The 25,708-nt window shown below is 48.5% G+C and overlaps 12 protein-coding genes across 12 annotated transcripts; 6 read left to right on the top strand and 6 right to left on the bottom strand.

Annotated features, from left to right (window-relative positions):
• Positions 1-1,414: 1,414 nt before the first annotated feature.
• BT62DRAFT_925576 (uncharacterized protein) lies at positions 1,415-4,393 on the top strand. Its single transcript, XM_043184850.1, has 10 exons — positions 1,415-1,616; positions 1,679-1,738; positions 1,788-1,836; positions 1,887-2,319; positions 2,373-2,925; positions 2,976-3,125; positions 3,176-3,285; positions 3,336-3,673; positions 3,732-3,963; positions 4,010-4,393. The coding sequence occupies exons 1-10, from the start codon at positions 1,455-1,457 to the stop codon at positions 4,026-4,028; spliced, it is 2,106 nt and encodes a 701-aa protein (XP_043046535.1). The 5' UTR covers positions 1,415-1,454; the 3' UTR covers positions 4,029-4,393.
• A 245-nt stretch (positions 4,394-4,638) lies between these two features.
• On the bottom strand, positions 4,639-5,178 carry BT62DRAFT_43134 (uncharacterized protein). Its single transcript, XM_043180870.1, has one exon. It carries the CDS (start codon positions 5,114-5,116, stop codon positions 4,751-4,753), a length of 366 nt encoding a protein of 121 aa, XP_043046534.1. The 5' UTR covers positions 5,117-5,178; the 3' UTR covers positions 4,639-4,750.
• A 24-nt stretch (positions 5,179-5,202) lies between these two features.
• Positions 5,203-6,960, bottom strand: BT62DRAFT_925575 (uncharacterized protein). The gene is made up of 3 exons (XM_043184849.1): positions 6,680-6,960; positions 5,897-6,620; positions 5,203-5,844 (listed from the first exon to the last, which is right to left on the bottom strand). Exons 2-3 carry the CDS (start codon positions 6,612-6,614, stop codon positions 5,375-5,377), a joined length of 1,188 nt encoding a protein of 395 aa, XP_043046533.1. The 5' UTR covers positions 6,615-6,620; positions 6,680-6,960; the 3' UTR covers positions 5,203-5,374.
• BT62DRAFT_1070721 (uncharacterized protein) lies at positions 6,228-7,491 on the bottom strand. The gene is made up of 4 exons (XM_043178688.1): positions 7,456-7,491; positions 6,680-7,392; positions 6,328-6,620; positions 6,228-6,255 (listed from the first exon to the last, which is right to left on the bottom strand). The coding sequence occupies exon 2, from the start codon at positions 7,211-7,213 to the stop codon at positions 6,722-6,724; it is 492 nt and encodes a 163-aa protein (XP_043046532.1). The 5' UTR covers positions 7,214-7,392; positions 7,456-7,491; the 3' UTR covers positions 6,228-6,255; positions 6,328-6,620; positions 6,680-6,721.
• Positions 7,492-7,592: 101 nt separating this feature from the next.
• Positions 7,593-9,185, top strand: BT62DRAFT_925574 (uncharacterized protein). The gene is made up of 5 exons (XM_043184848.1): positions 7,593-8,044; positions 8,104-8,118; positions 8,168-8,418; positions 8,471-8,819; positions 8,868-9,185. Exons 1-5 carry the CDS (start codon positions 7,810-7,812, stop codon positions 8,885-8,887), a joined length of 870 nt encoding a protein of 289 aa, XP_043046531.1. The 5' UTR covers positions 7,593-7,809; the 3' UTR covers positions 8,888-9,185.
• A 2-nt stretch (positions 9,186-9,187) lies between these two features.
• BT62DRAFT_925573 (Rad1-domain-containing protein) lies at positions 9,188-10,985 on the bottom strand. The gene is made up of 10 exons (XM_043184847.1): positions 10,944-10,985; positions 10,822-10,890; positions 10,710-10,776; positions 10,308-10,662; positions 10,160-10,252; positions 10,090-10,111; positions 9,862-10,044; positions 9,746-9,810; positions 9,530-9,698; positions 9,188-9,477 (listed from the first exon to the last, which is right to left on the bottom strand). Exons 1-10 carry the CDS (start codon positions 10,950-10,952, stop codon positions 9,430-9,432), a joined length of 1,080 nt encoding a protein of 359 aa, XP_043046530.1. The 5' UTR covers positions 10,953-10,985; the 3' UTR covers positions 9,188-9,429.
• Positions 10,986-11,054: 69 nt separating this feature from the next.
• BT62DRAFT_990012 (PLC-like phosphodiesterase) lies at positions 11,055-13,033 on the top strand. The gene is made up of 5 exons (XM_043190193.1): positions 11,055-11,431; positions 11,489-11,594; positions 11,660-11,672; positions 11,724-12,245; positions 12,294-13,033. The coding sequence occupies exons 1-5, from the start codon at positions 11,153-11,155 to the stop codon at positions 12,712-12,714; spliced, it is 1,341 nt and encodes a 446-aa protein (XP_043046529.1). The 5' UTR covers positions 11,055-11,152; the 3' UTR covers positions 12,715-13,033.
• On the bottom strand, positions 12,934-17,755 carry BT62DRAFT_940302 (P-loop containing nucleoside triphosphate hydrolase protein). Its single transcript, XM_043187745.1, has 8 exons — positions 17,304-17,755; positions 17,195-17,244; positions 16,888-17,139; positions 16,170-16,836; positions 16,077-16,117; positions 13,945-16,018; positions 13,425-13,884; positions 12,934-13,374 (listed from the first exon to the last, which is right to left on the bottom strand). Exons 1-8 carry the CDS (start codon positions 17,644-17,646, stop codon positions 13,116-13,118), a joined length of 4,146 nt encoding a protein of 1,381 aa, XP_043046528.1. The 5' UTR covers positions 17,647-17,755; the 3' UTR covers positions 12,934-13,115.
• A 147-nt stretch (positions 17,756-17,902) lies between these two features.
• Positions 17,903-18,597, top strand: BT62DRAFT_876923 (thioredoxin-like protein; the record flags this gene model as incomplete). The annotated part of the gene is made up of 3 exons (XM_043182550.1): positions 17,903-17,934; positions 17,985-18,338; positions 18,393-18,597. Coding segments are annotated over 3 exons (591 nt in total), but the record flags the coding sequence as incomplete, so codon positions are not given.
• A 547-nt stretch (positions 18,598-19,144) lies between these two features.
• On the top strand, positions 19,145-20,056 carry BT62DRAFT_925569 (uncharacterized protein). The gene is made up of 4 exons (XM_043184846.1): positions 19,145-19,182; positions 19,233-19,360; positions 19,425-19,681; positions 19,736-20,056. Exons 1-4 carry the CDS (start codon positions 19,176-19,178, stop codon positions 19,920-19,922), a joined length of 579 nt encoding a protein of 192 aa, XP_043046526.1. The 5' UTR covers positions 19,145-19,175; the 3' UTR covers positions 19,923-20,056.
• Positions 20,057-20,061: 5 nt separating this feature from the next.
• On the top strand, positions 20,062-24,499 carry BT62DRAFT_959229 (uncharacterized protein). The gene is made up of 13 exons (XM_043188497.1): positions 20,062-20,163; positions 20,214-20,774; positions 20,829-21,167; positions 21,221-21,389; positions 21,438-22,552; positions 22,602-22,955; positions 23,011-23,131; positions 23,184-23,411; positions 23,469-23,572; positions 23,626-23,794; positions 23,845-23,912; positions 23,962-24,113; positions 24,172-24,499. Exons 1-13 carry the CDS (start codon positions 20,121-20,123, stop codon positions 24,430-24,432), a joined length of 3,684 nt encoding a protein of 1,227 aa, XP_043046525.1. The 5' UTR covers positions 20,062-20,120; the 3' UTR covers positions 24,433-24,499.
• BT62DRAFT_959226 (single hybrid motif-containing protein) lies at positions 24,170-25,664 on the bottom strand. Its single transcript, XM_043188496.1, has 5 exons — positions 25,528-25,664; positions 25,333-25,475; positions 25,219-25,281; positions 24,759-25,169; positions 24,170-24,711 (listed from the first exon to the last, which is right to left on the bottom strand). Exons 1-5 carry the CDS (start codon positions 25,595-25,597, stop codon positions 24,502-24,504), a joined length of 897 nt encoding a protein of 298 aa, XP_043046524.1. The 5' UTR covers positions 25,598-25,664; the 3' UTR covers positions 24,170-24,501.
• Positions 25,665-25,708: the final 44 nt, after the last annotated feature.

The following is a 25,708-nucleotide window of genomic DNA, read 5'->3' as shown; positions in this document are numbered from 1 at the left end:
GGTCTTACTGACTCTTACAACAAGTGTTAATACGAAAGCATAGTATGTAGCACATACGTAGACTGAGTGTCCATGGTAGACGGGTGATGATCATTCTAAAAAGGATTTCACCACCGTCGCTCCGATTGCTGGACTACGGAGTATCTTGCAGCAAAGCAGATTGGATATTGGCTTATACTCTAAGTGCCTTCAGTTTCGGTGAAAAACCCAATGTAACAAGTGTTTTGTCCAAAGTGGAGTGCCGACAGTTGAGATCATCCCGCAAAAGAAACTCACGGGAGGACCTAGAAGTGCCGGTTATAAGGTTAGCCTCGTTCAACAAGCCATAATACTGCCGCAAACCACCAAAACTGATTGCTCGTCTGCTCTAGGTTTGGTGGATTAGTTTTACCGCCAAATATGATACAGGATACACCTGGTGTGCATTGTTAACTACCGGCTTTCGCAATTGATTGACGACGATAGATAGATCCGTGGCCTTCCCTCTGACTACCTGGACCACTTAGTCCGCAGCAAGTCATAGTTCGATTGATGATCATTACCACAATTCATTCAAAGGCAGTGTTACCGGATTCATCACTATAAGTCATCAAAGACTCAAGTGTCCATGGGCGAAACCGGGAAACTCGACCAGGTCTTTACTTTGCCACGTACACGGACGCTTGTAGTGCAGGCGCCATTTTCAAGCTGATAAGACCAAGGGAAAAGAAGACGGTGTCGTAGAGGCCCAGGACGTCCTTACAGGTTACAGCGCTATTGAATCTAGCTGCTGTCCTTCAACTACGGGGATCCTAGGGTAAATGGATCATAGCTTATGCATTTACACTCCCGTCTTGTATCGACCTGATGGAACAGACAGAAGTGAGACAAATAACATCGTGAAGTGCATGTCGCAAGAACCAGACATTGGAAAGAATTCATCGAACCAAGCTGAAGCCTCATAGCATCGTCTGATTGAAAGATTTGCCTATCATTGGTGCAACAGACGAGTTACCTCGGTGACAGGGAGTTCAACAAATCAGGCAATCATGAACTTGACGCGATCATATTCTGACTTGACCAAGTTCATTGTCTGCGCTGTGTTACGCAGTTGCATCTTGATATATTAGAAGTACAATATACTTTACCTGTATGGATGATCAGCTATTAACTAAAACCGAGGCATGGGTTGGTCACATACATTGCTCAATATTCAGTTCCCCTTTAGATAGTTCATCTGCCCAGTCCCAACTGTTCCATCACCGATTTTTGACACCATGGCTCGGCAAGCTACAAATCCAACCGCAGTACTAGAGTTCCTCAGGTCTCAAACAGCAGTAGCATTGGATCTGGCAGTGAACCCGCAGTAGTGCAGGGTACAGCTTTTGAGTTTGTCCTAGTTTGTTCCCATTCGGCATTGAGCGCCTCTGTTCCTCGTGTCTCTCCCTCTTTCCCTTATTTCACCTTCATAGAAAATGGCGACAGCTGGCCCTACCGGACTCGGCCTAGAGATTGTCTCTATCATCAACAAACTGCAGGATGTCTTCAGCGCAGTCGGCTCGTCAGCATCCCAGATAGACCTTCCTCAGATATGCGTGCTTGGGAGTCAGAGTAGCGGCAAGAGTAGTGTCCTCGAGGTGCGTCGGCATTAAGACTTGTTTTATATCATCAATACTCACTACTCTCCTCGCTTTAAAAGAATATCGTCGGCCGAGATTTTCTGCCTCGTGGAACGGGTATTGTGACGCGGCGACCGCTAGTACGTACCACCATTTATTCCTGGGTATGAGCTGACCGTCGGCATTCAGGTCCTACAACTTATTCATAGACCTGCTGGATCCGAGCCTAATGGAGCCCGTACGTAGCTCATCTCTCTTTTCGTGCGCTTTCCAACGTGTTGCATACAGCCAAAATTAATGGCACGGACAAGAACGTCAACGCCGATGAATGGGGCGAATTCCTGCATCTACCTGGCGAAAAGTTCTTTGACTTCCACAAGATTCGTGATGAGATTGTGCGGGATACCGAAGCCAAAACAGGACGCAATGCAGGCATATCTCCTCTTCCCATCAATCTCCGTATATTCTCTCCTAATGTCCTGACTCTCACTCTGGTCGACCTGCCGGGTATAACCAAAGTTCCAGTTGGTGACCAACCCAAAGATATTGAGAGGCAGATAAGGGACATGCTGATGAAGTACATCTCAAAGCCGGCCTGTATCATTTTGGCAGTATCTCCCGCTAACGTGGACCTGGCTAACTCGGAGGGTTTGAAAATGGCGAGAGAGGTGGACCCCGAGGGTACTAGGACGATTGGTGTTCTGACCAAAGTTGATTTGATGTGCGTGCGCTGCTTTCTGTTTCTTTCTGTGTGTGTTGACGATGAGCATACAGGGATAAGGGCACGGATGTTGTGGACATCCTTGCAGGACGCATAATTCCGTTGCGACTGGGATATGTGCCTGTGGTTAACCGAGGCCAGCGAGACATTGACGCGTCGAAGACCATTCAGTCGGCTCTCGATGCCGAGCGCGAGTTCTTCGAATTACACCCTTCATACAAGGGAAAGGCTCAGTATTGTGGTACCCCTTTCCTGGCAAGAAAGCTTAACATGATCCTCATGCACCACATTCGTGCTACCCTGCCCGACATTAAAGCCCGAATTGCCCAACAACAACAAAAGTATAATGCGGAGTTACAGTCACTTGGTGGAACAGAAGCGGAGGCCAGCTCAGGTAACGTCGTTTTGTCCGTTATCACTGAGTTTACCTCAGAGTTCCGGACGGTTATTGACGGTGGTGGTAATGATTTGTCGTTGAATGAGCTATCCGGAGGTGCTCGTATCAGCTTTGTGTTCCACGAGCTGTTCAACAATGGAATCAAAAGCATCGATCCATTTGATCAAGTCAAAGATGGGGACATTCGAACTATCATGTACAATTCTTCGGTGAGCAGCAATTTGTTTTCATAATGTGCCAGTCTGCTCATTGTTGATAGGGTTCAACGCCGGCGTTATTCGTGGGTACTGCTGCGTTTGAGGTTATTATCAAGCAGCAGATCAAACGGTTGGAGGATCCCAGTCTGAAGTGTTGTACATTGGTGTACGACGAACTCATCCGTATTCTCGGCCAGTTATTGGGCAGGATCGTAGGTTCCCGCAAAATCATATCGTAGACGCCGTTCTCAGAGACCTACAGCAAGCCTTTAGGCGGTATCCAGCCCTCCGGGAGCGCTTCAACTCGGTAGTTGTCAACTTCTTCAAATCATCATTGAACCCGACCACGAAACTCGTGACTGACATGGTTGCGTACGTAGAAGTCTGTGCTTCTATACTGCGCTGCTGATTTATCATTATAGTATGCAAGCTTGCTACGTTAACACGACACATCCTGATTTCATCAATGGGCACAAAGCAATGTCAATCGTCAATGACCGTCTCAATGCTAACAAGCCTCCTCCTCAACAAACCGACCCTAAGTCTGGAAAGCTTGCTCCCGGTGTCATCAACAACAATCGCGATTTGGATGTGGACCTCAAACGGGAAGAGCCCAGTTTCTTCGGATCCTTTTTCGCCGCTCGGACCTCCACAACGAAAAAGAAAGGCACCTCTACCCCTGTTATGGAAGCACCTCCAGCGATTATCAAGCCTCAGGCGGCCCTGAATGATCGTGAGACTATGGAGACAGAAGTTATCAGTTAGTGTCATGTATTCCCATTGTGAATATGCTGCTAATCTTTTTTTTTTCCACGTAGAACTTTTGATCAACTCTTATTTCAACATTGTCAAGCGGGAGATGATAGACATGGTGCCAAAGGCTATTGTCCTGACGCTGGTCAACCACTCGAAAGAGAACTTGCAGAGGGAGCTACTCCAGGAGCTGTACAAGCCCGAAGTGCTCGACGACCTTCTAAAGGAGAGCGAATATGTTGTTAACAGGAGGAGAGAGGTTATCGGTATGGTACAAGCCCTGAATAAGGCGGAGGAGTAAGTGTTCTTGTTTCTAAAAACAATCTTACTGAAGCGTTCTCAGGATTGTCGCTGGTGTTTGATAGAACTGATATTTCTGTCGGCTCTGTTTAAGATTACGTTGCTTGATGATTTTTTTCTAGTCTTTACTTTTGAACGATTTGAGTATTTCAGTATAATACCCTCTATACATGCACGTTACGTTATTGGATGGAGTTGCTCCCTGCTGTGTGTTTCTCCAGAAGCTGAACTACGGTTGAAGGTGCGTTGGAGGGGGATGGTAGGGCGTCTTGAAGACTCGGACGGGGCTGAAGAAGTATGAAAATATACGATCCACGGGAGTAAGGCTGACGCTTGCGTAGTACATCGAATACCGCAACACCGATAAATCAATAAATAGGCGCCAAATTACGAGATAGTCATAACTGACGTAGGGCTAATAAATTGTCACCCCCGTGATAGAGAGCATGGACGAATGCCAGTGTCTTCGCCTCTAATCTTGAAGGACACAATGTCGCCGTTGGGGAATCCTTGAGTGCATGCGCTGTCCTTTAGGCGGTTTGTATGACGCTTGTAACAATGTGTTCTGGTTATTCAGGCCATATGTGGATTGAACGGGTGGCAGGGTCGACCCAGAATTCTTAAGAGGTCAAGAAATAAATCGATATGTGGTAATCTGTAAGGCAATTGGCGCCAAAATAGTGATGAGTATTGGTGCAACGCACCTGTGCTCTCAACGAACAGCTCCGTAGGTGGCAGGGGCTTGGGCTTGCTTCCTTCAAGCTCATCCAAATCCAAATCATCATCATCCTGAAAGCCCTCGAATGGATCCCAAGGACACAAAGATCTTTGAGTTCAACGTTGCCTTGATTCTTCCTGTCTCTAATTCAACGAGAAGTAATGATGTTTCTTTCTTGCCTACGAACAACTCTGCGGTCGTCAGAATCGGCGAAACTAAAGGGCGACATGGCCACCAGTTCGGACAATGGAAAATAGAAATCTCTGAAGGGAGCTCGAAGGAGCCATGACGTAATGTCTCCTGACTGGGGCTCGATAATGTAGATCTCCTGGTCAGATTCTGCGCTCCAGGGCTAGGCGAAGTTTGAAAAGAGATGATTCGAAGGATGCAATATAGATACTGAGGTAGAATGTAGGCACTATTACCGGTCATTCTGGGGCAGAAGCGCTTCCTGAGTCCTTGAGCTCATTAAATAAATAGTCGTGGTGAAAAGTGATCATGGTGGTGTCGTGGCTGCTCAATCCGGTTACCATGAAGAAAACAGAAATGTCCGAGTCAACTCTAGAACTCTACGCGTACGACGGCATTCATCACTATTTACATAATTCCTTTCCGCAATACAGGTACTGGGAAAGATAGTGATAGTAATAGTAATATATCTGAGGCGTGTAACATCATTCTTTCAGCTCCTTACATAATTCCACTCATATCAACCTCTCGATTCGCCCAGTCCAGGACCCGAAAGTCGCAGTCTTCTGATGCAGTATAGAAAATGCGCGCCCTTGGGAGACATCTCAAGCACAACCAGCGCCTCATGGTATCGCAATCATAACTGGGATGTCCTGCGTATCCAGACCTGGGAACGACCTTGTAACGCAAATGTTCCAAGCCACTGGAGATCTCGATACGACATAGAGCTTCATCAAAGGCTGCCCACTGTGCGAGGTCATGGGGGTGCGGCGCATTCACAGCAGCCGGGGGCCCAAGCTCTACTTTGATCGTGATCGTGCACAGCTTAGTCCATCCTGGGATATTCCTGAGCGTCTCCGTCCACCACACGAGTGTCTGATAGCTGAAATCGTAGTAGTTGTTTAACGCGCAGAGGGTGATTGTAAGTTCTTTGATGTTTTCCAAGTTAAGCATGGGTGACATAGGCAGAGCTGAAGTGGGATGTGGTCAACAGGAACTAACAGATAAAAAGGATCGACTTACTTATGTTGAAATCGTCCATATCAAGTGCAAAGGGGAATTGCATCAGCTTCAAAAGGGCCGACATCCTTCGAGAGAGGCTACCGTCGCCGGAAGCGAGACTTCTTGGGCGTCGAAGTTCAAGCCGCTCAAAGGTATGCGGCTCTACAGGAGAACGGTCGCTCGTAAAAAGATCCAACAAGGTCCAACAGGTATCGTTACCCATAGTTAAGGCAAGTGCCCTGATGTTAGGTCGTTCAACAAGGGTACTGGCAACTTGATTATTACGATAATCCTGCATCAAGTTATTATGGAGCTCCACAGTGCGCAGACTGAGCAAGGAGCTCAGAAGGGAGCACAAGTGATTTTCGCTGAAAATACTGCTGTGGATAACCAGATGAGTGATGTGGATAAACCCGGAAAGGTCTAATGACGATGGGGGTCGGAAGCTGTACCAGTTCGTTTGGCCCATCAGGATTTTGGTTATAAGAACACGTTCATCCTTGAGTCTATTGAGGACATGGGGAAAATACGAGTCTTGCTCGAGGTTGGTAGGCTGGTCGATATGGAGCGTCACGACGTTGTCAGGCGCAATGGACTGTGGGCGTACGTGCCCATCCCTTGGAATCCCTAGAGCGCGTAATGTGGAATGGGTTGACTGTAAGCGATGAAAGAGAGCGTGGCAAGAATAAGTCTGATTGGCGCCCAAGTGGAGAAAATCCCTCAGTGTAGGTTGCGCCATGCGGATCTGACCCAGATAATATTAGTCTAGAGCTGCTGGGAAAGAGAGAGAAGCAGGTTACACACTGTGCTCTGCGTATGATGGGAAAGTTAAAGTAACAGCAGTTACTATATCTCACGCGTATATATATCTTCCGCTGTTCGAATTGGAGATTTCCAGAGATGGACAGCTTTGCTTGAAAGACCAAGAATAGGCCATTGTAAGTAGGCTTCTGAAGCTCGGGACCATGTCGTGCCTGTCAGATCGCACATACGGCCTAATGTAGCACAAAGACTCCCGCCGCAAACAATGAACGAGAGAAACGCTAGTTTGGGGTGACGTGAAAGGCCTTTTTTTTTCGTGTTGCTACACTTGATGAGCCGAATAGTTACCACCAAAAAATTGTGGGCAGCCAAAGGTTGTTGTGTGAACATCGATAAAAACAAGGAGCGGGTGCCAAGGACGCTGCGACCCGGGGTCAGGGAGAGAAAAGTTCGACATTTGTTCCTATTCCGACGAATTGCATGTTGTGCATGGAAGCAAAACGTCGAGATCTCAGAAGCTGATGCCGTTAAGTCGAAGAGATAAGCAAGAAAGGCACAATAGCAAAGTGGACGCATGCGAAAAGGTACCCGAAATCGTGCTTGACGAAATGACGACAAGTCAACAAGTTGAGTTTTTGAGCCGTCCTTAGAACGAAGAACTTCGTGTTGCGCGATGAAGGAAATATCGCTATAACGGTGCACAAAGCGAAGTCAACAGTCACCCGCAGGCCTGTAGTTTCAATGTGCCATTCTATCTGTAAGGCGACAAAGCAAGAAGAGAACTAGTGTTCGTGACCATAGCTAAGCGCCTGCATTACAATAACTGCGGGTCGCGGTTGCTTTCCACGCAGCATGAGTATACGGCCCTTGTTGCGTAGAGCGCCCGGGCAATAAAATCAATACCGGAATGACGATAAGAAGGCAAACTTGTTTGTGCCACATGGCAGTGTGTCTCGATTCATGTCACTAACTACAACAGTTTGCTGCAAAAATCAGGAACAGTAACAGGTCCAAAAAACAATCCAAGGAGCACAAAATGAGCTCTGACGTGTTTCATCCCTGCACCTTAGCAGCATAAACAAGTCTCGAAAACTCCTGGGAAGCAGACTGTTACGTATTGGACCGGAGTTCCGCCTCTTCCTGCCACGCTTTTCGCCTTTCTCATGTCACTAATGAACCCAATAATTGCTGTATTCGACCATGCTTTGAAGCCTGTGGCTCCCTTCACCTGGTTTGGGTTGCCTATTACCACTCTGGACATCGTGGCAGCATTCCGCCTCTGCCTAATCCTCCGGCAGACGAAGGAAGTGCTTCATCGAGAACACGTATCGAAAGTAGGGCATTCTCTGGTCGAAAATAGGTCGTTTGCTCGGAGCGCTCTGACGACGCTGACTGTCGTTTTCGGCGGTTCGTACTTACCTGCTTGTCATATCATATCCTGGGCCTGAATCCTGATTTGCATACAGGAGAAGCCATGACTTGTATGTTCACTATTCACACAAAAGACATCCATCTTGAAATTTTCTGCAGCACCATTGATTGGCGTTCCTTGTTCCTTCATGGTATCTGGTGCCACAACCATCTTTTACACGCTCGTGCAAGCTATCGTCGACGCGCTTCCCCTTGTTCCCGCGCCCACCTTCGAAATGGAACTCCCTCTTTCTATTGTTGATGGCTTTACGCGTGCTTTCCTGCTCTGCGACCTCATACCACCAGTCGTCACCGCTAACGCGTCGTCGAATATCGCAAACTCTTCCTGGACACTGCTTGTTACCTCCTTCGTATGTATTTAAGGCTGATATGGCAATATTACTGACCGAATAATCACCAAAGGTTGCAGCAAATGGCGGTTTCTTCTTAACTAACCTTTTCTCGCTCATGAACCCGACGCCTATGATGCTACAAACTCCACCGGAGCTCATGCCATATGGATGGACTACTTCAGATTTGTGGTGCGCACCGGCAATAACGGGTCTTTATGCCCTGCTCACTCATGCCCAGCCCTTCTGGGCTGAGGCGCATACCTTCATCTTCGATCTTTTGAATGGTGGCGCCGTGTCCGAGAAAGCCGTACATCCTGTTGACAACGACACAGCCAGAGCTGTCTGTGCAGTCCTGCTGGCTGCGTTGTTCGCTGGACGTACTGTGAAAAACTTCAGACATCTGTGGCTTGAACCCAAACGTACGTGTCCGTGCACGCACCACAGTCCCTGTTCTGATGGTTGTGCAGTGAAAGTTAAAACACAATGATCGTGCCTCTGTGCTTTCGGTTCGAACGTCGACATGGAAAATAGATCACTGCTTATAGATACGTGTCCTCAAATTTGATGCAGAAAATATCCATCGGCGTAGAGAGCCAGGTTTTCCATGGACAGTCCTTGTCAGCCAATCCGTTACTGAAAGGGAAAGAAGGCCTAGGGAGGTTGGTCATGGTTCAAGATCAAGTGGTTGTGATTCGTGAAAGTGAAGCCAACAGGCGACCTCTTTCCGATTTTTCCGAGAATATAGAGTAATGCAGTCCAATCAATCTTCATCCAATACTATGACAAGAATTTGTAATCTCTTACTTTTGGGAAAAGTCCCGGACGCGAGGGAAGGCAGGTACAATAAGTCAAAGCGAACTTCGGGGGGGGTAGCTTCCCTACCGCCATGTTCCCATAGTTTTGACTGCCTTGTCTTGTGTCAAGGCGGCCTCGCGCGGAATTCTCAACCTCTCATGAGAAGCACCTCTTGCGCGCTCTAGTAGCACGACATCCGCCTAGATGTGCATATTCCGCAAGAATTTAGTACAATCATACATACAGCTTCACATTTAATTGGTCATCGTCCAATGCTAAGCACTGACATGACAATTGAGCCAAGGACGCGAATACCCTCTGTTTACGAACTCACCCGGAACTCTATGAAAGCGGCCGGGCCTTCATCCTTTTTTCCCTGTTTGGGAGACGGAGACGGCATAAGGAACTGAAGACTCAGCAAGCCCTCATCATCAATCCGAAGGGACGTCTTTGTAGAGCTCTGCAGTGCTCTCAGCGTTCGAGATATATGAGCGAACCGATAACTTTAAGGTCCCGTCAGAAGCGCATGAGGATGTGTGTGATGGCGAACCTGAAGCTGATGGATTGAGCGCAATCGAAGGTTTCTAGGACGTCTCTATCATTCGGGTAGTCCATCTGGTTTTTTGTGGTCATGCAACAGAAAGCGGTAGTATTAAGCTCACGCACCTCGGTGCTGCCGAACGTTCCTGTAGCCTTGATACGAAGCATTGGTTTCAAGCTGACCCGTGAATTTGCCTTTTGCTTCTGTCGAGGCTGGGAGGGGTCTCCGGTTGGGGGAGGATTTCCGATAAAGGTTAGTTTCTCGCAAGAAGGATCCAATTCTGAGAGGGCATCGCGTAACCATTCTGACTAGAGGAAATGAAGAGATGCACAATTGAATAAAGCACTCCTCACCTTGAGAATGACTTTGAGAACCCTGGATTGAAGGTCAGTGAAATCCACGGAGAGCGTAATCCCCACGTACATCTTTTCCAGATCAAACGGAAGTTCAAGGTGAGGTTCTGCATCGTATGTAGATATTTCACACGTTGTTGTCGGACCAGTCGAGTCTTCGGCACTGGCGAAGGACGTAAGACATACATAGTCTCGTGCAAGAGAGAGCAAACACGCACAGAAGCAGAGTCAAAGGATATCCAGCACCTGCATACGACATTCGCATCCCTGTTCTCTTCTCAGAACTACCGCCAAAGAACTGTTGTATCTTGCCCCGCCCCCCATCATCATCGTCACCGTCATCACCGTCGTCGTTGTCGCCGACTTTTTTCCACCTATTATGTCGGCCCCCTCCAGAGGCGTTGTAGTTAGTTCCACCCGCGGTTCCGAATATATTCAAACATTCAATAAGGGTGTTTAGTGGTACTTCGAAGGCCGCATTGTCTTCGTCATCGGCGCTATCCTGGGTGCTGCCTGGTGATTCGGAATTATACTCGTATTCATCAAAGACGTCAGAAAAGATATATGCAGTTCCTACTCTTTGATTTAGTCCTGAAGAGGAGAGACCGAGATATACAAACCCAACAGAGTACGCGCTTCTTCTACCACTGCAATAAAGCCTCTCTCGGTGACGGTAATCGTAGCCCTCTAAAGATGGCTGAGAAGGCCCCACATATCACCGTTGCTACTCACGTTAACAAAATTGACGCCACGTAAAAGTGTCACAAAGTACCGCACATCGTGTACGGACGCCTTCAACACCTGACAGCTAGATGGATAAAGATGTTCTCCCCTTCTCGATAGTCAAGACGTACAGGTAGCATAGTATATCGTATAGTATCCGAGGAAAGGCAGTGTAGTCGACGCGTTATTTTCGCATGTTTATTTGAGTAACCATATCGGACTTAACTCCGATAGGCAGCCTCATCAAAGCCACGATGCAGCTGGCGCTGGGACAACTATTGGGGTATATCTGAAAGCGGTACCACCTTATTTGCTTTATTTTGTGCATCTACCTCCGTTCATGCATCTCACTCTCTTGAACTTGACTGATGATCCTATAATTTGTTCTTGGGATCCCAACCGCAAGGATTATGATAAACATCTGGTTCTGGCTTCCCGGATCCCATTGGAAGCAAAGGTACCCAAACGTTGCAGGAAACTGGCACTCTTTAGTCAGGCAGCTATCAAGGAGACAGAGGGATGGTGCCCAGCTATGGTTCAGTTCTCTATGAGAGCTGGAATTACTTGGCAACGTTTATCCGTTGAGGACGGTCATCCTTGGTCTGTTTACGCGGTTAAGGTGAGTCTAATGAGTTTAGAGGGTAACCTGCGTAGTGACCATACATATGGGATACAGATGGCCATGAATCATCGCAAGCTGATAATCCTACCCAAGAGAAACGTATCTGCATTTCTCTCTGATATGCCTGACATGTCTCCATTATATTCCCTGCTACTACCTGGTAAGTTTGGGTGATATAATATATATGGCTGCGGCACCTATATTAATGCTATACATATATCACAGGCACACATGATACGTAGGAAATCTTTTCATGGACCGTCAAGCCCTTGCTGATTCTTTCTATCAGTATGGCATTCTATGGATGGCCTATATCTCAATGCCAATCTCCTTCCACGCCTCTCGCTGTCCAGCTCCAGTCGGGTATTAGGGTCGTAGACATACGTCTCGCAGTCATTAGCTCTCGTCTCATAGCTTACCACGGCATCTACCCCGAAAGGACGCCGTTCGAAGATATGCAGCGTACTATCTACACTTTTCTGATCGCGCCGGAGACCTGCCGAGAAACCATTGTCATGTTCATGAAGCAGGAGGACTTTGCCACCACGGAGCCGAGCACCTTTTCGCGAACTGTGCATGAGGAAATGTCAAATGGTCCAGGCGGAAGAGACATGTGGTTTTTGGAGAATCGAGTGCCGACCCTTGGCGAAGTAAGGGGGAAGGTGGTCCTTATCAGTCGCTTTGGTGGCAATGGCGATGGGTGGGAAGGTGGCCTTGAAGGTTTGGGAATTCACCCTACTACCTGGCCGGATAGCGCGAAGGATGGCTTTACTTGGGAATGTAAGGATACCCACGTTCGTACACATGATTGGTGAGCAAATCTGTCTCGTCTCCCGAGGTTTGTTTTATCGCATCTTAGGTATGCTATACCCTCCTTTTTGTCAATACCAGAGAAGTTTGCGTTATCGACAGAGATTTTAATGCATCCCCTCGATGACCAGCCTCAGAAGACGCTATCCATCACCTTCTTTTCTGCTGCATCATTCCCTCTTGCGACTCCGCCTACCGTAGCACGAGGTTTTGGTTGGCCGAGATGGGGACTTGGTGTGGAGGGAGTCAATAGCAGAGTTGGCAGATGGCTTTTGGACTTATTGAGCAGCAGCGGTGACGTGTCTGGTCATGACCTTCAGAACGACCTGATAAAGCCTATACTTGGTGTCGAAACAAGGCTCCGTGGCTGGGCCTTGATGGATTTCTATTCTGATCCTGGGCACGCGTTGGCTGGCTTGTTGGTGGAATGTAATTACCGAGGACGTCGAGCTGGTGAAGAAGGATGGTAGCATGCCGAGACTCGTATACGTAGGTGTACAGATAAACTATCTACTCATCAGGTTTGACTCCAAAGGATTACTGAGGCCGGCTTTCAACTAATGGCTACTACTGTGCTCATGCGTTCATAGGCCCGGAGCGCGCGGAGATAAATAGGCTCGGGTCTTACAGCTTACAGCGCCAAAGACTTGAAAGCATTTTCTTCGAATTAATAACCTCAGACAAGTGGGCCAACATAAGCAGCTCGAAAAATATCGGAATCCGACATCGACGAGCATTGGATAGACTGAGGTTCTTAAGATATTCTACACAAGTCGTTGCAAAGTACATTAGTTTACAATGTTAGCCACAACTACTCATAATCCAAGCTGACACCTTTCTTACGGGACGACGAATTCGGGATCTTCGAATTCTACGTCTTCTCTCTGGAACGACAGTTTATACCTTCACCCACGGATTCTAATGCAATTTCTTTATCAACATCCATTATCTCGGAACAGTTGCATATCCGATCCAGACTCTTGTCCTTGGTGGCATCTCCCAAGATCGCCAAAGCCCTCTCAGCGGCAGCAAATTTCGAGGTGTTGAGGCTGTTGGACACGATTGGGCCAACGATGTGCTCGTCGTGCAAGTGAATTACTACACCAACGTGTTTTCTCTTTGGTTCGTGTCTACGAAGCAGCGTCAGAAACAAGTGCGAAGCAAAGAAGACACCACATACGAGAGGATGATCTTGTTTCGACAACCTGAACGGGCAACCCACTGATACAGCTCAGTAACGGGATCTCGGCGAACAGTCGGAGAAAGGACGGCCAGAATATCCTCCATAACATATTCCACCACTGCAGCAGTAACCTCGTAGTTGTATCCCGAGTCGATGAGGACAGAACCCATGATACTTTCGAAAATATCGCTGATCACTTTCGGCGGATCGTACTTGTACCCTTGGGTGACGATATCCGTACTTGATAACGTCTTGAGAATGGGAACGTAGTCTTCCATGGCCATGCTTAGGTCCACGTTATTGATGAGTGCGATCATGTGCAGATCGAGGTGCTTGACGCCCAGATAGGCCAAAGCAGCTGAGCAGACAACCTTCGCTCGAGGAAGAGCCAGTTGCTCAGAGGTCGCATCCGGAAACTTTGCGTACAGGTAATGCACCACAACGAGATCAAGCACCGCTGTATATCAAGGAATTAGAACACAGCAGCAAGTTGGAAGAAGGAAAAAAGGAATAATACCGTCCCCTAAGAATTCAAGGCGTTGATAGGAAGTAGTGTCAGCAACCGATGCAAACGAAGGGTGAGTGACAGCTTCGACAAGAAGACGGCCATTCCGGAACCTGTACCCCAGTCGTTCCTCCAGCTGAGAGAAGAGGGATGACACTACTCTTTCAGATTTCATACCATAGCGTTCCGGCCAAGATGTGGGCCCTCCCATGGCGAGCCCGAGTGCAAAGCCCGCCCGCAGAGCCATAGGTATCCCACCCGTAACAAATGCCGCTCCCAGTGTAGCCTCCATACAGTCCTGAAGACTCCTTCTAGGATACGTCCGCTGTGCAAGGCGCTGCACAGTATCGGAGTCATTACTCTCGTCTAAAACATATCTCCACGTCCTTAAGCTATGAGACTCCCCGGTGACGAAATGATGTAAGCCCGCATCCAAAGCCCTCATCATGAGGAAGCGGTTTGAAATACTGCTCTTTCTCATGATGTCGAGCTGGCCTTCGTGTCGGTAGGGATATTTGTTGAAGAGATGAACGGTGGTGCAAAGCTCTAATACGGCGTCACCCAGCGTTTCAAGACGTTGGTTGTTGAAGCTGGCTTGAGTGCTCGGTATGGTCAAGGCTTGAACTAGGAGGTCGTCCAAGATCGGAGGAAGTCCGAGTTCAAACCTTGCCTGACGGGCACGATATATGTCAGTGATACGACGGCTGAGATGGGGAAGGATTTGATAAGCCTGGATCATATCGTATGACATATCTAGCCAGCCGCAACAACCAAGCGGTAGAAGGCGAACCGACTGAGATTCTTGGGGAGTCCTGTTTATCTGCAACTCAAGGAAATACGAACCTATACTGGAACGAGGTAGAATGGTGACTTCGATCATGGGTCCATCAGTGGGAACTTCGGCAGTCCACTTCTTCCTGGACCAACGGTTGACAAAGTACTCATAGTAGGTGGCAGAGGTAGCTTCAGGTGAACCTGGAGGGGGAGCTGACATGGGAGTAAGGTCGTAGCGAATACGATGGAGGAGATATGGTCTCCCATTTTGATTTCGATTCAAAATCATGACTTTGTTGTAGTCTTGTTCTGCTACACTGCCCCAGTCAAAACACCCTTGAGGATCAGTAAGAAGACGGATCATCGCATCGAAGTCAGGTGCATGATGTGAGGTTATTGGGACGAGAAAAAGGCTGAGGGGGAGAATGGTCTCTCTGGCTGTGTTACGAAGCCAGATGACTTGCCTCGTATAGCAATCTATGGTTGCACGTTCTGATGAGGTCAGGCATACTTGCTGGGCCTGTCGGATCTCAGCAACTGAAGAATAACTATGAACGTCGACACCAGGAAGTCTTGTACCGGTAATCAATCCAGCAACAGGTCGCCCGTCGACATAGACCACATGCATCCATAGATTGGAACCTAGCGTCCAAGGATCCCGAATCGGAACATCCAACATTTCTGGAACGTTAATATCGGGTATATCTCTCCCATCTAGATCCTTGTCGTTTTGTTGTTTACTAGAAACCGGGAGTAGGTAATCATCCAAAACGTCAAGAGCATGCAAATGCTTCACAGCCTGGAAGGCTACTGCGCGCTTCGCCTCCTTCTTCGAGCATTTCACAGGACCGTGGAAGAGAAGGCTTTCAGGAGGAATCGGAAGGGCTGAAGGGAGACGAAGGGTCGACTGGAATTCTCCGGTGTAGACAGGGACATGCTGAGAGGTGTACTTGTCGCACGGAATGAGGGAGCAAAAATAGTTAAGCAGCGAAATGGAGTTATCGTAGCTGGCGAATGCGCCTGTCGAAGGGATGTCATATCGCTCGCGAGCCGCTAGATCAAGGGGGTCAAGCATCTCTTCTTCTTCTTCCTCTGTTATGGCTTCGACTTCTTTTTCCTCCCGCCGTGCCTGGTAGATGGCTTTTAACTCTGGCTCTGCAGAGCATAGCTGCTGGTACTTGGAGAGATAGGCTATATCGTCGTTTTGGACCATGATAACAAAATTTGAGGCTTTGTTTCGAGCACGGCCACGGGACTGAACGTATCCGACCAGGTGCTGGACCCTGTCAAAACGGATCACCAGATCGCAAGCCTTGATAGTGAATCCATTTGAGGAGAGCTGGACGGCCGGTTAAAATTTGATAGCTCACCGGGAAATCGAGGCCCTCTTCAGCCACGGAGGTGGCAATAACTGCCATTAACCGATTAAATGAGAGTTGTGAAATGGAAAGTTTAAAACTCACGTAAATTTATTTCCTTGGCCCGGAACAACTTGATGATCTCTCCTTGATTAGCCGTCATAATATCTTTGGACACTCCTTCGCTGTTATCGCCATGGCCCACTAAATCTGCACATCGCACGAGACCACTGAGCTGCGAAATGTTAGGAAGAAGTTTGGCAAGACACATGGCCGTCTGTCGTTGCTCTACGAATATGATACCTTGGAATGTGGAGGAATGATGTGCCAGGATTACGTCAACGAGTGTCTTGATCTTTGGTGTGCACCATTCGAGCGGAATAGGTAGGGGTGAACAAGTGGGATTCGACTCGAGGATAAAGAAGGACTGGAAATCGAGGAGGATCTCAGCAATATAGTATACCTCAGCAGGAAGTTCTTTTGCGGCTGGTGCGCTGACGACTTCAACGGTCTCCGTAGACGCAGACTCTGAGATAAAACTACTGTTTTGAATGATTAGCGTCCTGATTTGATGCCACATCTCTGCATGAAGATAGAGAGACGCCGAGAATGGACCTAGATTGTGGAGTGTTACGTGGTATCGTCGCTCAATTTCTGCCCAAGGAATCTCGATGTCGGAATATTGCACGATATCGAATACAGTTAACGAGGCCCATAGTGTAGAGATGGCACAACTGGGTCTTAGAGGAGGAGGCGGATATTTCTGTATAGTCTGCGAAAGCCGGTAAGAAAAGTGCAGACGTAATGAATAAACGACGAATACCTCCGATGGCTTAGGTGAGTTTTCCACAAGCTCGGACACATGTATGTGAATGCCGACGATCTTGGCGTCCAGGTTGGCCTCAAGCGCTTCCATAGAACGTATGGCATCTCGCGGGTTCAAAATGGGAGAGGCTGTCATCCCGAATATCTTCGGTCGATCAGAGGTAGCGACATGTTTGTACTCGCGCATGATGTTGTTGTACGGATGATTCTTCCGGGTATGATGGCATTCATCGAAAACAATCAGAGAGGCCTATCCAAAGGTTCAGTCTTAATCTTGGACCCCAGCTAGCATGGGAAACAAATACCTTGGGTATGCTCCACAGCGAATGGGTGATGAGATTGAGAAATATCTGCGCTGGTAATGCATGAGTTACTGTGTACTGCAAACTGCAAATATGAATGTGGTGCACCTACCTGTCATCACAAAGACATCATACTGCAGAAATTTCTTCTTCCATCCTGCCCTATCAGTCAAATCTATGTTAAGAGAACCATGTAGCTTTATGATGCGTAACGACGTGTGTTTGGCGATAAAGTTGCCCTGCTGCTCGACTAGTGCAACGTTCGGAACCAGAAATATGATAGCCTTGCCCTGGGAGGCTTCTTTGGTTGCTATCCATCGGATGAGAAGGATGCTAATGAAGGTCTTGCCGCTACCAGTTTCCAGCGCTGCGATGATATTGCTTTCCTGGGCTTGAACGAAGACCTCTTCTTGGTACTTGCGGGGGATCAACGTGTCCCCTTCAGTTGCTGACATGGCAAGAAGGTAGGATCAAGAGACAAAGTGCATCGCACGTTTCTACAGCTGGAGAGCGTGACCCTGTTGAGGAAAGGAGGGGAGGGAGATTCGGTATCATCCATACAAATACTAGAAGGGATAATAAACGTAACCACGTGGCCTTTCTTCTCCTTTCACCATCTCGTTCTGCGGAGCCTCTGCGGTTGACTGCGCCAGCAACAGTCAGTGCATATATAAGGGTTACGTTTTCTGACTGTCTGCGTGAAGGATCGTAATGTCAGTTAACCCCAATGAAGATACCGAATTGTGCGTTTTCTCAAATTTTTCCTGTCATCTCCGCTGAGTGCAATATACAGCAACGATGCTCTTCGGAAGCATGGTATCATACCGCCGCGGGAGCCTACACCCCCGTCGCCATCGCCTCCACCGTCTCCAACGCTAGAGGAGATGCTGGAGGATTACACACCATCCGAGCTCAAGGAACTAAGTGAAGATGCTCCTGACGATGAGATGGAACGCCTGATCGCTGCTCATCGACGACAGCGTATAGCTTTGGAAAGAAACGCTGAGAAGAAAGCCCGCTTCGGAAGAGTGTATCCCATCGGACGGGACGACTATACTCGAGAAGTCACTGATGCAAGCAAGATCAACGAGGAGGATGATGACGAAGAAAAGGGCACAGGAGTGGTTTGTTTCTTGTATAAGGACGGGTACGAGCGTTTTGTTCCAGGCTTCTACCGATGACTGACTCGTCTAATTGCAAGAATCCCTCAGAGCGAGCGTACTTTTGAGCACATCCGTGCATTGGCTGCACGCTATCCCAAGACAAAATTTGTATCTATCGTTGGCGATAAATGCATACCGAACCTTCCCGACTCTCGAATACCTATGTTGATCATATACCGGAAAGGAGAGATTCGCAATCAAGTCATCGCTTGGGGTTCGGACCGGGAAAGACGATCTGAGGGTGCGTATTTGCAGCCGTGGGTCGGCTTGCTGATGCTCACCGTTTTCATAGAGCTAGAAGCCATTTTACTAATGACTGGCGCTGTCGACCTCCCCGATGTTCCTCCGACAGACCAACGACGTGGCGACGACGATTCGGACGACGACGACTTGGAAGATCGCCGTGATCCTTCCGCTCGGATGCGCTCTGCCGCCGCCTCTACTAATGGAAAAGCGCAGAAAAACATCAGACGTTCAGGAGATGATGGAGACGATTCCGACTTTGAGTTCGACCTGTAATTCGTATGTATCTGATTTGTATTTCTAATGAATTAAGCTGCTTTTCCACCATATCGTGACTGCTATTCCGGCTTTTGTTCTCTGGCTCGCTTGGATACAGCTGCGCTGTTTTCTGCGCCGGTTATTCTCGGCCGTTGAACGCGCCTGGTCACCTGACGTTGGTAGCACGACGCGTGACGTCATGTGGTCGCCAGGGGAATATAAATCGAAAACCAATTCATTTCCTTCGTCAACCATTCTTAGACGCACCCCATCATCCTCACCCATTTCTCCACAGCGTAACTCCGCCTTCCATAATAAAGATGGCTGGCTAGTTCATTTTCTGTCATGGTTGGCACTTACTTACCTCTTCAATTTAGGAACGAAAAGAGCGTCTGACGACACCACTGGCCCCACTACCCGAGCACACAAGGCGGCAAAAACCGACAACGGCACAAGTGCTACAACAACCAAAGGCGCAAAGAGGGGTGGTAAACGAGGCGCCAAGGTATCCATTTTCTCTATTATCATGGTAGAGTAACCCTCTTAACCAACTTGGCTTAAATTCAAAGGCCTCTTTGCCGGCCTCCACGTTCAAGAGCAAGGCCCTCCCTTTGCACATCAATGTGACACACACACCCCCGAGTATTGCTGATGATGAGTCGGCTCCCGCTACCTCAGCTGATCCCGGATTCTTGGCGACATTGGCGCTGTTGCCTACAAGCTTTGCTACTGGCAGCTATGGCTGGAAAGGCACTAAACGCTTTTCAGTGGAGCTTCCCAATCCAGAGGGCGGCGATGAAAAAGAAAAGGTCCAAGTCATGCTGACGTGAGTGATTGTCCGGCTCTACTTGTCTCACTGTTAAGTCATGACGCATGTCAGTGTCAATGCGGCTGTCGTTGGAAGCAAGCAGGCGCCGGGAGAAGATGATCATGCGAAAGAGGCTGAAGAGGAGGCTAAAGAGGAGCACGCCAAAGAAGATGCCCCCAAGGACGATGAGAAGGAGGAAGCAGAAAAGCCTGAGGAAGAGGCTAAGAACGGCACCACTGAAGCTGAAGCCGATACTTAGGCCTAAGATGTAAAGGATTTTGTCGTTCGGATTTTTATTGCTCAGATATACGCGGATTTATCCACAGTATATATGCAGGCCGTTCACTGGCCTACACAAAAAATCCAACTAATTTTTTTTCTTGCTCTCCAACTTTGAACCGGCACATCCGAATATTCGCCGTAATACTACGCTTTGCAGGGTCGACTGGGTAGGTCAATGAGCGCACCTGCTCCGAGGGTTGACATCAAGGGTAACAACTGTACGGGCCAAGTCGTGATATCGTTCTCGCAGTCGTTGACTGTTTCTTAGCGTCGTATAAGGAGGCGGCAGCTTACCTGGGACCCAGACTCAATATCCGCTATCTCGTCCTCGTTATCTGTGCTGCTTTTGTTTCGCTGTTCAGCCTCAACTTCAGCGCCGTACACACCAGCGACTCCGCACCCGAATGGCGGGATAATATCTGGCCATACCGCGAACAGACACCCTGGGACATATCCACCGACTTTGCGTACCCACGACTACTCGAATACGACGTTGAGGAAGGGACATGGTTGCGTTTGGATGTGCATCCTACGACAGGGGATATTGTCTTTGACATGCTTGGGGATTTGTACTGCATCCCAGGTGACGAGCAAGATCGTCGCAGTGTAGCGAGAGCCCGCCCAGTCTTGCTTGGTGTTCCCTATGATTCGGACCCCCATTTCTCACCAGACGGTGACAGGATTGTGTTTCGCAGTGATGCAGGCCTGGGAGTGGAGAATATCTGGGTCATGGCCTGGCGTGGGTGTCGCGACATGGACGTCAGGCCGGGGACCGTCACCTACGACGATAGGCAAACCGATCGCTTAAAACGTGAGGGCCGGCTTGAAGGTATCGCATGTCTCTGTTTTCTAGGGCCATTGTCTGACATGTATTTGTCTTGAGCGAGACGTGTAACGAATGAGACATTTCGCTGGGTGTCTGACGCACGATTCCATCCATCGGGTAACAAGATAATCGCATCCAAATGGTACACATCAAAAATCACTCTTTCTGCGTCGGAAGGGTGGGAGTACGATGTCCCGCTGCTCGCAGACGGACCCCAGAAACCGATCAAGCCGCAGAGCGGCCGTCGCATCCTGGGCAGGACTCTTCCTGTTGGTATGACGGTTGATGACTATGATAATCAACAGATAGGCCCCGAGCAATTCCTTTGGAGGAACAACGATACCCTCATCTACGCCAAGAACGTCCAAGATTCATTTACGATTTCCGAGGGTAAAGGTGACTCTTAGTCGTTTTATTACTTTACATCTATTGATACTACGCTCACGTAGACATACATAAGGGCGTTTACTCCATATTTTCTCTGAATGTGACCAGCGGAGAGGAGGAGACCATTGTTGATGCTTTTCCCGGGGGCGCTAGCCGACCGCAGTTGTCTCGGGATGGACGAACTCTCGCGTTTGTTCGACGAGCAAGAGATCATGAAGTTCTTGTTCTGAAGTATGCGCTCCTTTCGCACCGTTGAGATCATCTGACAATATCTCTCAGGGATCTTAACACCGGTACCATTCACCATGTCTTCGACGGCCTGACATATGACTTAAGCTCGGTCTGGGCACCTATGGGGACATACCCCTCCTTTGCGTTTACTCCCACAGGCAATGCTGTTATCATCTGGGGAGCCGGTCAAATACATCATATTCCTTTGGCTAGTAACCGGGACGGGGAGCGGGTCGCGAGTGGGACCCCGCATCCTATCCGATTCCGTGCTCATATCGAAATGCAAATGGCAGAAACTATCAAAGGCGGTGTGGATCTGCTTTCGTTGGAGACTCAGGCTAGCATGAGGGTACATGCTTTCAAGGAGCTCCATATAGACGACTCTGGGGGACGAGCAGTATTACAAGCTGCTGGAGTGACCGTTGTCCAGCCTATTGGGAGCCAGGAAGTGATGTCGGTACCGATTCTTCACCGCGGTTACCCGTATTACTCGCCATCTTTTGTCTCTGGTTCTAGCGATTTAATCGTTCACTGCCGGTGGTCAGACACTGACTTCACCTCGTTCGAAATAGCTGATCTGTCGTCGGGATTCGCGTACAAAATCGAGGGATTGCCTCTCGGACGATATCTTGCTCCCGCTATTTCGCCGGGCACGAACAGGCAACGAAAGATTGCATTCGTAAAGACTGCTGGAGATTCATTGACCGGGACGATCGTAGCCACTGCACGCCCGGGGCTTTACTTTGCAGACTTGACCTTACCCATAAGGGGAGAACACGATAATGTTCTGTTGTACAATCTAAAATTTATCCCTTCAAACATCGCTTACAACGACCGTGTAATCAGCCTGCGATTTCTTGATCAGTATCAGCTTCTGGTGGAAGAACCTAGACGCACGTTCGTCACTGATGCTTCCAATTCTTACAAGCAACAGATCCTTGCATCCGGGAAAATGTCAAACAAAGTCTCTGTCTCAGCCGATAACCTTGTGGCTTTTGTCGAATTCCAACATGTGTATCTCGCCTGTGGTCGCGATATCCAGCCCGGTGAACAACTTTGGGCGAAACCAGGCAAAGCTACGAAGGGTTTGGCGAGGTTGAGTCTTCACGGTGGACATGATGTTACGTGGAGTGGGAATGGGAAAAAATTATGTTGGCTCTCTGGTAAAGCAGTGGCTTCATCCTCGTGTATCTGACCCATATCTATTTCTAGGTCCTACACTGTTTTCACTGGAAGTCTCCCGTCTCAAGACATGCCTTACTAGTATCAAGAACGATCCCTCGACTTTTGGTATAGAGTGCGTGAAAGATCTTGTCAAATCGCAAGAAATCTTCGTTCAACATTCCACGGATATTGCACGTCTGAAAGAAGAGGCGAAGGCTTCTGGATGGTCGGGTGTCGTGGCTGTATACAATGCGACCCTTTTGACAATGGAAACTGGCCTCATCGAAAAGGATCTTATCAGGCAGGGAGTTATGTTGGTCAAGGATGGTGTAATCCAAGCTGTCGGCCCTGTTGGTGGCGTTTCTGTTCCCGACGATGCTGTCAAATTCAATGCCAATCAGGGTAGCAAATTCATTATGTTTGTCCCAGCTTCTTGGACTCAAGTCCTTTCTTTTAGGATTTGTCATACCTGGTTTTATAGATGTTCACTCCCACTGGGGAGGCTACCTTGTTCCCTTCCCTGCCAAATCATGGGAAATGCAGAATTTCCTTGCCTATGGTGTAACCACAATGCACAAGTGCGTCTTGAATCTCTGACGGCCTCAAGTGTTTTCTCATAGGGAAAAATAGTCCTAGCTCGGATACAGTTGGAGCCTTCATAGAGCGCAGTCGTTTAGAGAGTGGGCAATTCATTGGGCCTCGGATCTTGACTACGGGGTCTGTTATTTTTGGTGGGGGATGGGAGGGATTGCATGAAGAGATTGTGAATATGGATGAAGCGGTATCTGCGCTGACGAGGATTAGGGCTGAAGGCGGGCCAGTGAGTTTGTCGTATAAGAATTATCAGCTGCCTTCGCGGTACGAGTCCCGTCTCTCTCTCTTTTCCCCGTGAGAGAATCCTCATAGATGATATAGTGCTTCTCGTCAACGACTATTGAAAACGGCTCGTGATATGGGCTTGCTTTGTGTTCCTGAAGGTGGTGGTTATTATGATTGGGACCTAACATATATTATAGATGGTCAGAGGTCTCCTTGTTCTCCTGTTGATTTGGCTAACTCGGTCAGTATTCAGGCATGACGACTGTTGAACATGCTTTGCCTGTCTCCGTTTTGTATGATGATGTCCTTACGCTGTGGTCACAAAGCGGTACAGGCTCTACGCCAACACATATCGTCAGCTATGGAGGCGTTTTTGGAGAACAGTATGTTTGGGCGACTCAAGACATTCCGAACGACCCAAAGTGAGTCGTTTGTCTTCACAGAGAAATTTTCACGATCTTCTGTTACTTAGGCTAAGACGGTTTTCGCGACACGATATTTTAGAACGACTACACGAATCGACAGCGCGGCCATTGACCTGTACGTCTTTTCTCACGAGGAACTTTGAAACGCTAACCGGTTTATTCAGCATATGCTCTATTCAATGTTTCATTATCCACGGCTAAAATGGTGAGAACGGGCCTGAGGACGCATATTGGGGCACACGGGGAGAAACCGCTAGGATTCAATTACCATGAGGAGATGGCATTCACGAAGTATGGAGGCCTGACAAATTACGAGGTTCTCTTCTTCACATAATTTCCGTCTCTGCTTTTTTGTTTAATGCGGCGCTCTACAGGTTCTCCAGGCAGCAACATCGTCGGCTGCCATCACATTTGGGCTTTTTGGCTCAGTTGGCTCGTTGTCTATAGGAAAGTTAGCGGACTTTCTTATATACCCTCCGGATTTTGATCTGCTCGACGGTCCCATACACGGCACGAAAGAGCTGATGTACGTCGCTCGGGGGGGAAGAATATGGGAGGCTCACACCATGACAGAACAATGGCCGGTGAAAGGTAGAGTCCAAACCATGCCTCCGTATAACCCGGATCCAGTGTAATGAAGTTTGATCTCCACGACGAGCTGATCTATATTGTCGCTCAATAAAATACATAATACCCTTCGGCGTCTAAATGAGACCGTCAAAGTAAGCTGCGGTTGACTTGGAAGACGCAGCGGGGGATTTCGTTTCCGGTTTGGGGGCAGCAGGAGGTGATGAAAGATAGTCCCCAATAACTGAGTCGAAATCTGGGGGTGGCCCCGGGGCGGTAAACGGATTGACTGAATTCCGAAGCATTGTTGAAACGATGAGCTGTCGGAGTGCGGCTGCGTCTATAGGCTATAACAAGATAAATTGATTACCTCAAGGGATAAATGGACGCTTACTTTTGGCTCGTCCTTCTTAGGAATGGGCATGGGGGACTGAGTAGGTGTAGACTCCTTGTAGGTGCCGAGAGGACCAGAAGCTTTTCCCAAAAATGCAAGAACATCGCCTTTGGTCAACATGCCGCGCACACCAGTACCCTTGATCTGCTCAGCATTGGTAATGTTATTTTCCTGCAATAAGCGGTAGACGGATGGGAACAGGGTACGCGGATGGGTTGGCGGTGACGACGAGTGTGCTACTGGGGTCGGAGCTGGATGTGGGGTTGAAGGAGCGGCTTCTTGCTTGGGCAGCGAGGAGGTCGGTGATGCCTCTGCTTCCTTGGGAGCTTGTACATTAGAAATATCATCACCCTCTTCTGCTAACATGGCTATGACCTTTCCAATTGGTATATTTTTCGTTCCATCCGGTAGCTGAATACAAACTATAAGCGTTGCGCAGATGTAAACGCCACCGACGCACCAAAATTTTTGCCATCAGCCCATCGGTCACGGCTTCCACGTCGATAGTAGCCTTGTCCGTTTCCTACAGCCTGTCAGTATGTCGGAAATCGAAAAAAAAGAAGATGGAGATTACGATTTCAAGAAGAACATCGCCGGCTATAAACGCTTCTCCCGGCTGCTTTTTCCAAGAGGCAATTCCGCCTTCGGTCATTGTTGGGGACATTGCAGGCATTTGGAGGGTGCTGATTTCATGTCGACTAGGCGTTGAATGAATAACTGGAAAATTTATCGGTCAGAAGGCGGACAACGAGGATACAGAGCCACGCACGTCGTCGAGACTGCTGAGAACAGCGATAGAGGGTCCTCGATGCAGAGTGGAATTGTCGACCACCTCTCATGATGGCTAGCAAGCAAGAGCAAAAGAATGGGGACGAGTTTGGATTGATCGTGACGTGAAAGTCTGGGCCGACACCGGGATGGAAGACACCGGGAATTACCGAGATTGCAAA

This window comes from Guyanagaster necrorhizus (assembly GCF_019112545.1).
Source record: "Guyanagaster necrorhizus MCA 3950 unplaced genomic scaffold BT62scaffold_1, whole genome shotgun sequence".
Taxonomy (NCBI): Eukaryota; Fungi; Basidiomycota; class Agaricomycetes; order Agaricales; family Physalacriaceae; genus Guyanagaster; species Guyanagaster necrorhizus.
This window is presented reverse-complemented; position numbering and strand designations above follow the sequence as displayed.

Coding starts and splice junctions, on each gene's coding strand:
- BT62DRAFT_925576 (XM_043184850.1), top strand. CDS start 1,455: ATGGCGACAGCTGGCCCTACCGGACTCGGCCTAGAGATTGTCTCTATC. Junction 1,617..1,678: donor GCAAGAGTAGTGTCCTCGAG/GTGCGTCGGCAT, acceptor TCGCTTTAAAAG/AATATCGTCGGCCGAGATTT. Junction 3,126..3,175: donor GCCAGTTATTGGGCAGGATC/GTAGGTTCCCGC, acceptor AGAGACCTACAG/CAAGCCTTTAGGCGGTATCC.
- BT62DRAFT_43134 (XM_043180870.1), bottom strand. CDS start 5,116: ATGACCGGTAATAGTGCCTACATTCTACCTCAGTATCTATATTGCATC.
- BT62DRAFT_925575 (XM_043184849.1), bottom strand. CDS start 6,614: ATGGCGCAACCTACACTGAGGGATTTTCTCCACTTGGGCGCCAATCAG. Junction 5,845..5,896: donor TATGGACGATTTCAACATAA/GTAAGTCGATCC, acceptor ATCCCACTTCAG/CTCTGCCTATGTCACCCATG.
- BT62DRAFT_1070721 (XM_043178688.1), bottom strand. CDS start 7,213: ATGCGTCCACTTTGCTATTGTGCCTTTCTTGCTTATCTCTTCGACTTA.
- BT62DRAFT_925574 (XM_043184848.1), top strand. CDS start 7,810: ATGAACCCAATAATTGCTGTATTCGACCATGCTTTGAAGCCTGTGGCT. Junction 8,419..8,470: donor CACTGCTTGTTACCTCCTTC/GTATGTATTTAA, acceptor TAATCACCAAAG/GTTGCAGCAAATGGCGGTTT. Junction 8,820..8,867: donor TCTGTGGCTTGAACCCAAAC/GTACGTGTCCGT, acceptor ATGGTTGTGCAG/TGAAAGTTAAAACACAATGA.
- BT62DRAFT_925573 (XM_043184847.1), bottom strand. Junction 9,811..9,861: donor GAACGTTCGGCAGCACCGAG/GTGCGTGAGCTT, acceptor ACAAAAAACCAG/ATGGACTACCCGAATGATAG. Junction 9,699..9,745: donor GCTCAATCCATCAGCTTCAG/GTTCGCCATCAC, acceptor GGGACCTTAAAG/TTATCGGTTCGCTCATATAT.
- BT62DRAFT_990012 (XM_043190193.1), top strand. CDS start 11,153: ATGCATCTCACTCTCTTGAACTTGACTGATGATCCTATAATTTGTTCT. Junction 11,432..11,488: donor GGTCTGTTTACGCGGTTAAG/GTGAGTCTAATG, acceptor TATGGGATACAG/ATGGCCATGAATCATCGCAA. Junction 12,246..12,293: donor CACGTTCGTACACATGATTG/GTGAGCAAATCT, acceptor ATCGCATCTTAG/GTATGCTATACCCTCCTTTT.
- BT62DRAFT_940302 (XM_043187745.1), bottom strand. CDS start 17,646: ATGTCAGCAACTGAAGGGGACACGTTGATCCCCCGCAAGTACCAAGAA. Junction 16,019..16,076: donor AAGAGGGCCTCGATTTCCCG/GTGAGCTATCAA, acceptor TTCACTATCAAG/GCTTGCGATCTGGTGATCCG. Junction 13,375..13,424: donor CGAAACAAGATCATCCTCTC/GTATGTGGTGTC, acceptor GCTGCTTCGTAG/ACACGAACCAAAGAGAAAAC.
- BT62DRAFT_925569 (XM_043184846.1), top strand. Junction 19,361..19,424: donor GTGGTAAACGAGGCGCCAAG/GTATCCATTTTC, acceptor TTAAATTCAAAG/GCCTCTTTGCCGGCCTCCAC. Junction 19,682..19,735: donor AAGGTCCAAGTCATGCTGAC/GTGAGTGATTGT, acceptor GACGCATGTCAG/TGTCAATGCGGCTGTCGTTG.
- BT62DRAFT_959229 (XM_043188497.1), top strand. CDS start 20,121: ATGAGCGCACCTGCTCCGAGGGTTGACATCAAGGGTAACAACT. Junction 20,164..20,213: donor TGACATCAAGGGTAACAACT/GTACGGGCCAAG, acceptor ACTGTTTCTTAG/CGTCGTATAAGGAGGCGGCA. Junction 20,775..20,828: donor ACGTGAGGGCCGGCTTGAAG/GTATCGCATGTC, acceptor ATTTGTCTTGAG/CGAGACGTGTAACGAATGAG.
- BT62DRAFT_959226 (XM_043188496.1), bottom strand. CDS start 25,597: ATGAGAGGTGGTCGACAATTCCACTCTGCATCGAGGACCCTCTATCGC. Junction 25,282..25,332: donor GCGATGTTCTTCTTGAAATC/GTAATCTCCATC, acceptor GACAGGCTGTAG/GAAACGGACAAGGCTACTAT. Junction 24,712..24,758: donor CTAAGAAGGACGAGCCAAAA/GTAAGCGTCCAT, acceptor ATCTTGTTATAG/CCTATAGACGCAGCCGCACT.